The 14,436-nt window shown below is 45.5% G+C and overlaps 1 protein-coding gene across 1 annotated transcript in view; it reads left to right on the top strand.

Moving 5' to 3' along the window:
- Positions 1-1,442: 1,442 nt before the first annotated feature.
- TMCC3 (transmembrane and coiled-coil domain family 3) overlaps positions 1,443-14,436 on the top strand; it is a 71,554-nt gene continuing 58,560 nt past the window's right edge. Inside the window, exon 1 of the mRNA XM_066591531.1 lies at positions 1,443-1,640. Within this exon, the coding sequence (XP_066447628.1) occupies positions 1,563-1,640 (78 nt within the window). The 5' untranslated portion in view covers positions 1,443-1,562. The remainder of the gene's footprint in view (positions 1,641-14,436) is intronic.

The raw sequence follows: 14,436 nt of genomic DNA, 5'->3' as shown, positions 1-14,436 counted from the left end.
ATATATATATATATATATATATATGGGAAAAGGGGGCTTTTTAAACTTTTGATATTTATTATTTAATAATAATAATAATCTTTATTTGTATAGCGCCAATTTATTATTTTTTGTAATAGTCAAAAAAAAATTTAGTTCACTTTCATTAGTAAACTTTTATTTTATTTTCCCTAAGGCTGGATTCACACGACCGTATATCGGCTCGGTTTTCACGCCGAGCCGATATACGTCGTCCTCATCTGCAGCAGGGGGGAGGATGGAAGAGCCAGGAGCAGGAACTGAGCTCCCGCCTCCTCTCTGCCTCCTCTCCGCTCCTCTGCACTATTTGCAATGAAAGGAGGCAGGGTGGGGCGGGGCTAAATTCCCCCCTCAAAAAATAAAAAATTAGCCCCGTCCCATCCTGCCTCTCCCCATTGAAAATAGTGCAGAGGGGCGGAGAGGAGGCAGAGAGGGGGCGGGAGCTCAGAGCACTGCTCCTGGCTCTTCCAGCCCCGCCTCCTGCAGAGAGAGACGATGTATATCGGCTCGGCATGAAAACCAAGCCGATATACGTTCGTGTGAATCCAGCCTAAAGGGGGCTTGAACATGTGAGCGTTTAAATGCTTGAACATTATGCTGCAATACTACAGTATTGCAGTATGTTGTATTTTTACAGGCAGAAATATATAGCAGCTCTGGGGACCTTCAAAAGGTCACAGGCTATCAAGAAACCTCAATAACATAGCACAATCTCATCGCAGGGGAGGGCTTCTTGGGACATCTAAATGCTGCTGTCATAAAAAAAACCGCATCATAATTGCAGCAAAAAGTTCAGTTTCGCAAAAGCTATAACGGTCGAGTTTCTTGATCCAATGTCGCACTTGCCCATGTAAACACAGCCTTTATGCATTTTCAATTCCGCATCAAAATCCACACATTAGCCAAACTCTCAACCACCATAAACTGTACGGATGAATATAATTAATACTCTGTTCGCGGAGACTTCAGATTATTAAAAACTATAGTGATTTGAATGGGTAAAAACATTTTTTTTTTACTATTGTCATCTGTTGCAGTCCTATTTTATTGAATAAATGGTTAAAACTGCTACAAATAAGCAAAAATAAAGAAACATAAATTCTATGGGTTAAACCTGCAAACTGCTAAACTTTGGTCATTTGATTTATGTTACCCAGGAGAGTTTCTATAGAATTTAAATGAGACTCTAATTTTTTTTTTAAATGATAAATTATCTAGAATAAATCATTCTATTGACAAATCTGTGGCCGGATTACAGGAAGACAAAGTTTTACACATCCTTGTTCTTTTTCAGCATGCACAACTACTAATCCGAGTAGTAATCCTGCCTTTCTGGAAGGACTCTGCTCCAGCAGTGAAGGGGTGCGGCAGGCTGGGGGCGTGTCTGCGAGCCGCCCCGTACACACTCCCTGCGCTCACACACACGACAGCTCAGTGTTGGGAGCGCTGTGGTCGCGGGCTGTCCCCAGCTGATATGTGGCAGGCAGTGTGCCCGCTCTGACACATTCCGCCTGGTCAGGCAGCGGGACACTCAACGAGTCACCATGCCGGGCAGCGACACAGGGATAGCGGTGGACAGGACGTACTCGGATCCTGAGAGGCACCAGAGGACCAAGACCAGGGTAAGGAGCCGTGATCAGCACTAGAGGTGCCAGCGTGCAGCATCTGCCTGCTGGGAGATGTAGTTGGGCACGTATCCTGGTGGCAGCACACTAGAATGTGCTGCCTGCCCCCCGAGACCCTTGTGGTGTGACCCGAGCAGCAGCCCTGCCGTGAGCGCCTTCCTCCGCCGCCGCCATTGACTATATGTGTGATTACTGCTGGGGGCTGCCTGCACCTATGAGACGTGTGCCGTGTATGGAGGGGAGGCACACATGGCAGCCGCCCGGGGTCCCCACATTCCTCCTCTCTGATCCCTACAGAATGGCTCAGGACTGCCTGGGCTTCCAGTGTTTGTGTCACATCCATGTTTGTTGTGCGTTTCCTGCGCTTTCCGAAAACCAGTTGTGAAATGTATAGAACACAATTGCTATAGAATCTGATCATGTTGTGGAATGGCGCATATTTAAGAGCGGAACACTTTTTTGTAAAAAGTGTTCACATCAGCGTTCCATATTGTTAGAAAATGGAGTTAAATCCTTACTAATTTTCAAAGTGTGTGTATGTGTGTAATATATATATAATCTCTCTGACATGTAAGATGTGTGGCTTTTTTTTTGGTCCAGAAAAATGGAAATTGGGCAACTGGATAGTGCGGATTATTTTCTTTCTGTGCCAGTGCCCTTCGTGGTGTATGGACACCGACTGATACTATACATTTGTAAAGTAGAGGTACGTTTCAAACAAAAAGACGACTCCATTACAAACTGATGGTAACGGATGGGACGTGATGTCTGCTGATGGACTCCGAAGCGATCTGCCTCTTGGCACTTCCCATTGGTTTCAGTTTGCTTCCAGTACACTCCAGATTTATGTTTTTTTTTCCTTGGCTTTGAAAAGAAAAAATACCGATCTGTTAACGGATAAGAGCGCTGATGTGACGCCAACCTCGCAGTGCATGAAGGAAAGCTTCCGATGTATGCGGTAAACGGAGACCCTTCTAGCTGATGAAGGACAATTTGGCCCCCTGGTTCAGGTGGCTTCTATCAGGTCCTTATGTTCTTTCTTCTTCTGTATTTTCTGCATGTATACCTTTTTTTTAAATTTACTGTGGTAGTCTGTGGGCTCAGAGGGCAGTAAGTGGCATCTGTTAGGGCTGTTTCACATCTGCATTGGAGCCCCTGGCCGGACGTTCTGTTGCAGATCTAGCTAAAAACAAGAAAATGTTGCTTTTTCTTCTGTTCAGAAGCCGGGCAGCTGGGCAAAAAGCAGGTGATGTCAATGGTGTCTGTCCAGTGCTGGAATCATAGAGTGGTAGAGTTGGAAGGGACCTCCAGGGTCATCGGGTCCAACCCCCTGCTCAGGGCAGGATGCACTAAATCATCCCAGACAGATGTCTGTCCAGCCTCTGTTTGAACACTTCCATTGAAGGAGAACTCGCCACCTCCTGTGGCAACCTGTTTGGTTCTGTTCAGGGACAAAGCCATTAAACTACAGGGATTTCCTGCTTCCCAATGGGTCAGAGCAGGTGTTAAAGCACCACATACTAGTCTGTGGTTTCCATAGTAAGGACGCGGTATAACAAGAGCTCTATTATCTGCCACCAATTTTGTATCAACCTTTTGCTTCATTTCTGTTCCAGAGAAGAGAGCGGCATTATGGCGACCGCCCCAATGCTGCCACAAGTGTTGTCTGTAACATTACGCTGGCTGTGATGTTCCTAGAAAGCACTTGGCCGATCGCGGACTGTGACGAGCCCACCCTGTAAAAGTAGACAGACTATTGATGAAGTGCTGCAGCAGCTCAGTTCTGTGTCTGGTGGTGGGACCCCACATACATCAGACATTTGAAACTTCTCTGATTGGGAAGACCACAGCTAAGCATGCTGGGTTGGTGTTGCCTTGCATACTGAATATACAGGGTGGGCCTAAAACGTCGCCACACTCTTGTGAAAGTGGTCTATAAGAGAAAATCTGCCTTTGTTGCACCTAGCAACCAATCACAGCGCAGCTTTCATTTCATATACTGCTGAGGTAAAATGAAAGCTGCACTGTGATTGGTTGCTATAGGCAACAGGCAGATTTTCTTTTATACAGCATGTGGGCTAATTTTCCATGGCCCCCCCTTGTATAACACATGTCTACACCCCAGCACCACACTGCAGTACCCGGCCTCGGTGTAACAGGCCCTTCTGCTTTATCACTTGCCTGATGGGACCTGACATTAGACCGTAACCTATCCGCCTGTACAACCTATTGAGCCGAGCCCTGCTTGTTCAGCCAGAAATAATGGACTCTGTCACTAAACAGATTTAGATTGCTCTGCCACATAAAGGGAGGGACCGTAAACCTCACGTCTGCCTCATATACCTTGTCTGGGCAGCTGCATGCAGCCTACTGACTTATCAGGACTGGTCAGAATGTGCCCCGTATGCCCTGATGAGGTGCGGACTGTTGTCACTAGGACACACTCAGTAATGCCTGGCCATGCTGGTGTGATGTGGAAGCCGGACCTCTCTATACCCACAGCTGCGCATTGTGTAGGGGCAGTGCTGGGTGGCATTCATATGGCATCCAGTGTGGTCAGTTCTGTCAGAATTGATGTAAAGCAATCTTTACTATCGTGCTCAGTTGGGGGAGGCAGAGCGCTCTCCTGGCAGTGCTGAAATGCCATACTTACATTCACACTGGCAAGCGTGATTTTTCGAAGTGATGTGAAGCGTTTTGATTAAAAATTGCTGTTCTGAAATTGCGATCCTCGCACGCATGAAAGGATCGCAAGTGTTTCCCATTGATATAAAAGAAGAAAAAAAAAATCGCTCCTCTTAATGAATCCATCCAAAAGGATGGATTTCATATTTGTGCACATCGCACCTCACAAAACACGCGCAAGAATAGTATTCGTGTGAATGTGCCCTAATACGAAGCTGGAGGCACAGCCGGGCCCTACAGAGCTGGTACTGTATGGTGGCTCCGATGTCATGTGGATGCGTCCAGACATCTTGTACGTAAAACACTGTGTCATGTTACAAATCCACAGTTCTGGTCCGATTTGACTGAAATTTTGCATGAGCGTTCTTCAGCACCCGGCGACAAATACTGGTGGAATTAAGTCAAAAACTCACCGACTTCCCCTGTAATTTTTGTTGCCAATAGCAACCAATCACAACACAGCTTTCATTTCTTATACTTCTGAGATAAAATACAAACTGCGCTGTGATTGGTTGCTATGGGCAACACAGATTTTCTTTTAGGCAGCTTTCATGCGAGTTCGGCACTTATGTAGCAACTAATGACATTAATGAACATTTCAGCTGGAAGAAATATCACTAAAGAGGATTCGTGTAAGTTGATATGCCAATCGTGCAGCGCCTCGTAATCAAATTTTTGACGTATGACTGATTTGGGACTACTGCGAGATGGCGTAGTAATGTCAATTATTATGTAGAAGAAGGAAATGACTTCGAAAGGCCAATTTTCAATAACCAAGCCCCGTGCTTATAGCGCCGTATCGCACGCACACGGTCATGCGCAGTACACCTTTTTTTCTGTTTAGATTTCCCACGCCAAATGTAATTGCGTATAGGCGTGCGTATATACGTGGCAAAATAGAACATGCTGCTTTTTTTGCGCCCTACATATTGCGCAATTCTGACATGCCAATGTGAATGGAACTGCGTAAAATGAAGTAATTGCCTATAAGTTACCGTGTATTATATGGGCATACAGCGCAGGCGTAATACGCAGTAATAGTACACCGTGTGAGCCCGGCCTAATAAATGGGTGCAGTACAGTACTGGCAGAACGGCTGGCTTATAGCAGCCGAATGCTGACTTGGCTGCCGGCTGTTTTTCCTGATGCCCCCTTTAGATATGAATGCTCAGTGCAGCCGAGCACTCGTGTATTATCCACGGGCAGAGGAGGGTACACGGCTCCCAGACACCTCTGGCAGTTGCTTAAAGGGGTCATCCATCAGAGTATTTATTTTGTATCTCCCAATGGCAAAACCTAATAAAGGCTCCTATACTCTCCTCTCCCGCCTCTGCCGTATTCCCTATGACGCTGTTTACAGCTTGCAGTCAGACTGTATCCAAGATGTAACCGGTGTCCGCAGCCAATCACAGACCTCGGCCTTTGAGCGCTGATGATCTGTGATTGGCTGTAGCAATCTGTGACGTCACATTCATAGACTGTCTCTGCAGCCTGTAAACAGACCTAGCACTCAGCATGGAGGCGCGGCGATGGATTTTTGAGGACGTAGGAGATTTTATGTTTTGCCATGCGGAGTACCAATTTGGAAAAAAGGTTAAAAGCACAAAAAATGACTTACTCTAGGGAAACAAAAAGGATTGGGCATTGAGATTTAGTATATCTGATGCTTCTTTCATGTGCCGCCACCTGTTGTGGGAGACTGGTGAAGTTCATAGTCGTCCAACTGCTGAAAGTAGCCGTTTCAGATGACTTTTCCCCTAATGTGTATGTTGGCCTCCTATGATGGTTTGCCACAACTTGTGTCTGCCAATCTATAGATCAGAGCTAGAGAAATCACAGGTAGCCTACTGTTAGAATTTCCCTGTGGACATGAGGCCTATTAGCAAATCTGCAGCGGATCACCCGCACGCGTGATCCGCAGGTAAAATTCGCCATAGGTTATCATTGACCACATGCGGCTATATAAATAGCCGTGGATCGTATTTTAAGTGATTTGCGGATTCCACGCGCGTGAAAAAATACGCAACGTATTAGTGCGGATCACGCGTGCGGGAGCTCATAGAGCTCCTATCTGAATTGATCTCCCGCATGAAATAAAAAGACAATTGTGGTGCATCCGCAGCAGAAATCTGCGGGGGCCTGATTTTCCAGGTGGACATGAGGCCTTAGTGACCGGTGTCATTGTATGTGACTGTCCATCTGTTCTGTAGGTAAACAGATTGCTTATGGCTTTCTCACACATGCACTGTTTAGCGTGGCATTTTGAACGCCGCGGTATAATGCTCTCATTGATTTCAATGGGGTCCCGCAAACATGCGCTCAATCTTCGAGCGCTGTCTGCTCTATTTTGCTGTGTTTAGCACACCTCATCACCCATCACAATGATGGGGTGCACCAAAATGCACAATAGCAATGTGTGAGAGTAGCCTTAGGCCAGTGGCACATGAACGGGTCAGATTCCGCATGTGGGAGCTCCCAGCAGAATCCAGGCGCTGACTGCAGCCAGCGACCATACGTACCTCTCTTGTCGTCTTTATCTGTACTACGAATGGCTGCAGTGAGCCACCGCCGGACATGCGCAGTACAGATTTTTTTTTAATGTTTGATGTTTCCTCCGCCATCGCTAGGTGATGACACAGATACCCGCAACCTATCCGCAATGTCAATTGTGGTTGGGCTGCGGGTCGGATGGCTTTCATTGACTTCAAATTCAAATTCTGCACCTTGACTATTTATGTTGTGTAATTCAACTTTAGTAATACAAAGGTTAGATTCTGCAAGTAAAAACCGCCACCAAATCTGCACCACTTAGGTGTGGAATTTCTGCAGGTATTCTGTTGTGGAATGCCCACAGCGATTCTGCCATGTGAGAAGGTGGCAGGGTCTTATTTTTGGGGGAGACACGGTAGTAGCTAGAATTGGGGCTTATGTGGCAGTGTTTGTGTAAGGCTGCACACATCCGCAGTGGAAAGAGAAGACCCATACGGGTAGAAGTCCTTCAGTGTCCTCGGCCGCGGGCAGGGTCAGATTCCGCTTTGGGCTCCCGCATGCGGAATCCGATCCATCAATGGACATGAGGCCTAAGGACACTTGCGGTACTTGGCCAGAATTTAGGTTGGACCCAGAAAGATAAGCTGGCCACTACTTAAGCTGAAGAAATGTGTATTTTCTGGTGCAGGATCTCCACGTGACTCGGAGCTGCCTCAGCATGCTGACGGTCTCCTTTCCATTGTAAGCCTTATACCTACTCCTGCAGTGAATGGGGATGTTGGGAGTAAACTCGCCCTGCGGATGAGGCTTGCTGATGTTCTCATTAACCTCTTAGCCTTTTGTGTGCTTTAGTTGGCTGTGTGTAGTCCCGGGTCAGTGTTCTGAGGTCTTCCCAGTTCGCCTGGAGCACGGTATTGTGTGTTTATCTATGTATCATTGTATTTTATTTATTTTTTTAATACTTTTCTTTTTATCAACATGCAAAATTATGAGTGTGAGGCCGTATTTCACATGCTAATTCAGCTGTTTTAGGAATGCAGTCAGAACACTTTTATTAGCAATTATCATTGTTGAGTAACTATTTGAAGAATATATTAGAATTAAATAAGCATCCATAAGTGGTTGTCTTCCCTCTTGTTTCTGCTATATTGTATTACTACTGCGCTGGTTTATGCAGTAAGTTGTTCTTAGTGCATATGTGTAAAGGCCCATTTAGACACAACAATAAGCCGTCTTTTAAGCAATAATCGTTGTGTGTAACTACACTGACATTGTGCAGTCTCTCCCAGGTATTTGTAAAAATGCAGCATTTTACAGCATTTATTTTAACACGTGCAGCAGCGTTTTTAACACCCCCCCCCCCGCCCCCCCCATCATTGTAATGGGTGATGAGGTGCGTTAAAGATTGCTGAAATGCACTAAAATAGCGTTTGGAAAGCTAACAATTCTCGTCTGAGAAGCCCAATTGAAATCAATAGAGCCTTAGTACAGTGATTTTTAGCGGGTGCTTCAAACGCCTGCTAGAACGCTGGGGAAGAAAATGCCTGTGTGAGAGCAGCCTAATCCTATGGGTAAAATAATTGCCTTTTCCCATAATCAATTTCTTTTTTTGTTGTTTACCTCCAATATCTCCATGTTTGCAGCTTGTACTTTCTGCTAGCTCTACCCAAAACTGCCTCCGAGGCCCGAGTTTATATTGCACTAATCCTGGGGTTAGTGCGACTTACAGCCAAGCTGTAGGCAAAATCCCACATATTTGGTATCGATGTATCCGTAACGAGTACGACGCATACAATAAATTGAACACACTTTTTTATTCTGCACGGCAAAAAGCGTAAAAAAAAAATCTTAAACTGATGCAAAATGCTTTTTTTTTTTTTCTCTTCATTTTGCCTCACAAAAAACGCAATAAGGGTGACTACCCACTAGCGTTGCGAATTTGCTTTTTTTTTTTTTCCAGGTGTCTATGGGGCTTTGTAATGTTAAAAACGCATCGCGGCAAAATTGCAATTTACCACAAAATTGTGATTTTGCGCGATGCAATTTTAACATTAACAAGTCCCATTGACCCCTGGAGAAAAGAAAAGCGCTGCCAATTTCTGAGTGAAAAAGAACTGTAGTGGGTAGTCACCCTAAGGGTGCATTTAGACGACTGTATCTCGGCCAGGTATTCACACCGGCCGATATACGGCGTCTCTCTCTGCAGGGGGAGGAGGCTGGAAGAGCCGGGAGCAGTGCTCTGAGCTCCCGCCCCCTCTCTGCCCCCTCTGCACTATTTGCAATGAGAGGAGGCGGGACGGGGCGGGCTAAGTTTCGGGAATTAGCCCCTCCCTGTCCCGCCTCTCCTAATTGAAAATAGTGCAGGGGGTGGAGAGGAGACAGAGAGGGGGCGGAAGCTCAGAGCACTGCTCCCGGCTCTTTCAGCCTCCTCCCCCTGCAGAGAGAGATGCCGTGTATCGGCCAGCGTGAATGCCCGGCTGATATACGGTCGTCTGAATGCACCATAAGAGTGGTCAAAAAAGCTGTATGTACCTTTAAAAAAAAAATAAAAATTGGTACCAATAAAAACTACCGCTCCTTTTGCAAAAAAATAAACCCTCACAGAGCTCTGTCCATGGGAAAAATAAAAGTTACAGGACTTTGAATGCAGCGAAATAGAAAAAAAAAACTCCGAAAAAGAGGTTTTATTGTGGAAAAGTGGAAAAACCTAAAAAAAAAAAAAAAGAAAAAGAATGTTGGTATCGTTCTCATAGCAACCCGCAGAAAAAAATGAATTGTCATTTATGCTGCGTGATTAAGGCTGCCTGTCCACGGGCGTTTCTGCATTGTGTTCCCCGGAGTGATAATCTGACCGCGGGGAACGCAGCGCACGCTTTCCATAGCGTTGCTGTGGAAAGTGCAGCCCCCCCCCCCCCCCCCATCCATGAGCGCAGACACAGTGATTCTCTGCTCGTGGCTAGCAAATCGCAGCATGCTGCAAATTACCGCGGTGAGCCTATCTGTCAGGTAGGCTCACTGCGGAGATCCGCGTGCTGGCTCCTGCTCCTGGGCGGCGGAGATCTGCAGCGGGATACCGCAACACCTGTTGACAGGCAGCCTAATGCTGTAAAAACCGTCCGCACTACAGAGAAGAGAAAGCGGGTACGCGCGGACGCCGCTGCTGCTAGGGCCGGATTCTGCATGCGACTCATCCGTATGCATGCAGTCTAAGCGTTTCCCACTAATCAACAGGAATCTGCATGGCAGCATGCTGGTTGGTGCTCACACATTCATGAAGCGTGACATGTTGGGTATTGTGATTGTTCTCAGCAAGAGAAACGACGTAATCTTGTAGATATGATACCTTTTAATGGCTAACAAAAATACATGATGTAATAATAGCGAGCTTCCGAACCAACGCAGGGTTCTTCTTCAGGCTTATGGATTGGATCTGAAGAGGCATGGATATTTATACACACTTATAACATACATACTTATGACAAGGCACAGATATGGATGTGATTGGTTCGCACTTAAAAGGAATTCTGCAACAGCAAACAAACTTTTTTTGTCTAGGCACTGATAGCGGAGTGAAAGTTTTATGGTCCCTAAATTACTGTTGGAGGGGGGGGGGGGGGTCATCGGGCTTGAATTGCTTCAAGAGATACGCAAACCTTTTGAGCTAAACACTGATAAGGGAGTGAAAGTTTATGGTCCCTGAATTACTGTTGATGGGGGTCTTATCTGTGCAATCAAGTCTCACACTTCCCATTCACGCATAAATCCTGGGGAATAATTTAACCCAGTATTCAGCATGTCAAAGGTTGTTATCAATTTATATTCCCAAATTCTTCTGTGGTTTTGTGACTTAAAACCACCCTTCAATATAAAAACCCTCATATCTCCTATGTCATGTCCATGGTTAGAGAAGTGCTCGGCCACAGGTAATTCCCTTTTTCTGTGTTCAATCGTGTGGCGATGAGATCTCATCCTGGCTTTCAGTTTCTGTCCTGTTTCTCCAACATAAAGACCCCCAACAGGACATTTACTGCACAGGATCAGGTACACAACATTGGACGAGGAACATGTAAATGTCCCTGGGATCTTATAGTCCTGCTGTGTGTTGGGGATCCGTATCCTGTCCGCAGTCAGTAAGACCTACTCACATGTACTGACTGCGGACAGGATACGGATCCCCAACACAGCAGGACTATAAGATCCCAGGGACATTTACATGTTCCTCGTCCAATGTTGTGTACCTGATCCTGTGCAGTAAATGTCCTGTTGGGGGTCTTTATGTTGGAGAAACAGGACAGAAACTGAAAGCCAGGATGAGATCTCATCGCCACACGATTGAACACAGAAAAAGGGAATTACCTGTGGCCGAGCACTTCTCTAACCATGGACATGACATAGGAGATATGAGGGTTTTGATATTGAAGGGTGGTTTCAAGTCACAAAACCACAGAAGAATTTGGGAATATAAATTGATAACAACCTTTGACATGCTGAATACTGGGTTAAATTATTCCCCAGGATTTATGCATGAATGGGAAGTGTGAGACTTGATTGCACAGATAAGACCCCCATCAACAGTAATTCAGGGACCATAAACTTTCACTCCCTTATCAGTGTTTAGCTCAAAATGTTTGTGTATCTCTTGTAGCAATTCAAGCCTGATGACCTCCCCCCCCCCCCCCTCCAACAGTAATTTAGGGACCATAAAACTTTCACTCCGCTATCAGTGCCTAGACAAAAAAAGTTTGTTTGCTGTTGCAGAATTCCTTTTAAGTGCGAACCAATCACATCCATATCTGTGCCTTGTCATAAGTATGTATGTTATAAGTGTGTATAAATATGCATGCCTCTTCAGATCCAATCCATAAGCCTGAAGAAGAACCCGAGAGGTTCGCAAGCTCGCTATTATTACATCATGTATTTTTGTTAGCCATTAAAAGGTATCATATCTACAAGATTACGGCGTTTCTCTTGCTGAGAACAATCACATTTTGCTCTACTGGCTAACACTGTACCAGATCGTTGTTTTCATTATGTTGGGTATTCTGTTTCTCTTACTTGAGAGATGTAACCCTTTGTTCTGCTTGCTGAGGGCTTGTTCACATTAGCCTTGGTGGAAAACGGATAACGCTGACATAAGTTACCAAAAACTCCTGTAACATGTACATGCTCTCCCAGTGAAATCGCTCAGTCCCTCACTGACCCAAACTGCACTTGTCTGTGTGAATACAGCCTCGCACTGTATCAGTTTTTGTCTGGAGTTTTTTCTTTTAAATTGGAATTGTATAATAGGGTAATTGACTTTTTTAAATTTATTTATTTAACTGATATTTAAGTAGAATAGTTCTTAGATTAGTCATTCTGAGTAGAATCTGCTCCCTTTAAATTACCACTTTCAGCACCAGCCACAAAAATGTGACAAAAGCAGCTTGTACATGTTTTCACTGCAAGAATTGCAGCCAGTTTTAATAGTACCTTGGATAAGGGCTCATTCACACAACCATATGTGATTGATTTACTTCCCCCCCCCCCCCCCCCCACTGGATTAGAAATTTAGAATCCATTTATCCTAATGTGGCATTGGGGTCAGACCACAAGGTAAGGAAGTGTGAACAGTCTGATTGAAGTATAATCAGGTTGTAAGATAAAATGTAAAGGCTGGTTTAGACACAGCGATTATCGCTCAAAAAAATCTTTTGAGCGATAATTGTTGTGTGCTTTTTGCAAGGTGATTGCTCAAATGTTGAGCGATCAATTTGCACTCCAAGCGGGGGATGCAGGAGACAAGTGGGCCCAAAAATTGCACGATGTCAGTGCAGTTCGACACAACAATTTTCGCTCAAAAGATGGCTTTGCGTGATTTTTATTTTATTTTTTCCAGCGACAATCGTTCTCTAAAAGGACATTAAGGCGTCTTGCCCATGGGCGGGTCTGATTACGCCTGCGAAACACGACTGCAGTGGAAGCTGTCCGCGCGATTTTCCCCAATGAATAGTACATGCTGCGATTCTCCTCTGCAAGCAGCAAATTACAGTTGATTTCCTCTTGTCGGCAGAGAAAAATCCTTCAGAGGTCGGTAAAATGAGTACCCAGCTTGGTGGGGGGGCAATGAATAAAATATTACCTGAAAGTGCTGTAGTATAAGTTGGCGCTATACAAATACCAAGATTTTTATTTTATACCCTGCATTTTCACAAGTATTCCCCTGGTCATCGTTACACTGTGTAAGGCCACCTTCTAGATAGGGCAGAAATGGTGTGTTTCGCTGCCTTCTGTATAGAGGGCCTAGGAGGATGATGGAAGTGCCTGCTGCTGGCAGGAATCCAAATAGTTGACAGGAACGCCAGTGTCTATACAGGGGAGTAGGCTCTGAACTGGAGGGCAGACTGTGGTCACATGAGGGGGTTCAAGGGGTTTGGATGTGACTCAGCTGGGATGATGCTGGTACGTTAGCATTATAGATCTCTAAACCATTTCTGCAAGTTAACCTACATAAAATCTGCAGTAAGTCAATTTTTTGTGGATTGTGCAATGCTTTGTGTCAAATCTGCATCAAATTGCTGCACAATCCACATGTAACACTTGCAGATTTCATATACAATTGTAGCAAAATCCACAGTGGATTTTTCACATCCCATGTCCTACTTTTGTGTGAGACTCGCACAAGAATAGAACTGGCAGCAACACTTCAAGCTTGGACCATCGGTCCGAATGAAAAATCGATAGTGTGCATGCACTCATTCAAATGGATGGGTTCTTTTTCCATGTGCGTTTCGTCCATATCACGATCGGATGGAACTCGTGTGGACATATTGCCTGTGTGAATAGGCCCTAAGTCTACTTTCACGAGTGTGAATCTCACAATGCACAAAACTTGCGCAAATATGAACACTTCTTTTGAATGGGATCATACACACGAGTGATGTTTAACTCACAGCGATGAGGTAAAACGTCTTTTTTTTTTTTTTTTTTTTTTTTTTCCCGTTCCTCAAGACACATTGCCCAGCGTTTTCAATGGGACCATAAATGCATCAATGGAAACCCTTCTGATCCTCTGTGTGTGAAACACGCGCAAGAGGATCACAATTTCACAGAGGAGATGCAAGGCATTTTTGCCTGAAAAACACCTCGGATGTAAGTACACCGCACACTGACGAGCATGATATCGCACTCACCCGTGTGAAACCAGCCAAAGGCTACAATCAGATATGGGTACTGGTGCATCTGGTCTCCACCAGAGCTATGGGTAGAGACATGGAATGGCCGGCCGGAGCTAGAGGGAACACCCACAGCTCCTGATTGGCTGGCGGAGAAACATCTGCACCGAGGTGAGATGCGGCGCTTCAGAAGCCGTTTTTGTGGCCCACGCTCTGCTAGTGGTGAGCTGCGGCGTAACCTCCGACAACTCTGGTCCTCCTGGCCCCGCTCAACTAACTACTTTGTCCCGACCACTTTACCTCCGCTCTCCGGCACCGTTCCTGTGGTCCCCGCTGTACTGTATCATTTGTCCCGACCAATTCACACCTGCTGGTATGACAGGAGGTGGCTTCCCGCTGTGGCTGAGTTAGCAGTGCGCCTAGGCGCTGCCCTTATCCGCTATGCCTAACCCCTAATCCTAACG

This window comes from Eleutherodactylus coqui, chromosome 2 (genome assembly GCF_035609145.1).
Source record: "Eleutherodactylus coqui strain aEleCoq1 chromosome 2, aEleCoq1.hap1, whole genome shotgun sequence".
Classification (NCBI taxonomy): domain Eukaryota; kingdom Metazoa; phylum Chordata; class Amphibia; order Anura; family Eleutherodactylidae; genus Eleutherodactylus; species Eleutherodactylus coqui.
Note: the sequence above shows the minus strand (reverse complement) of the source record. Positions and strands in the feature narration are given on the sequence as shown.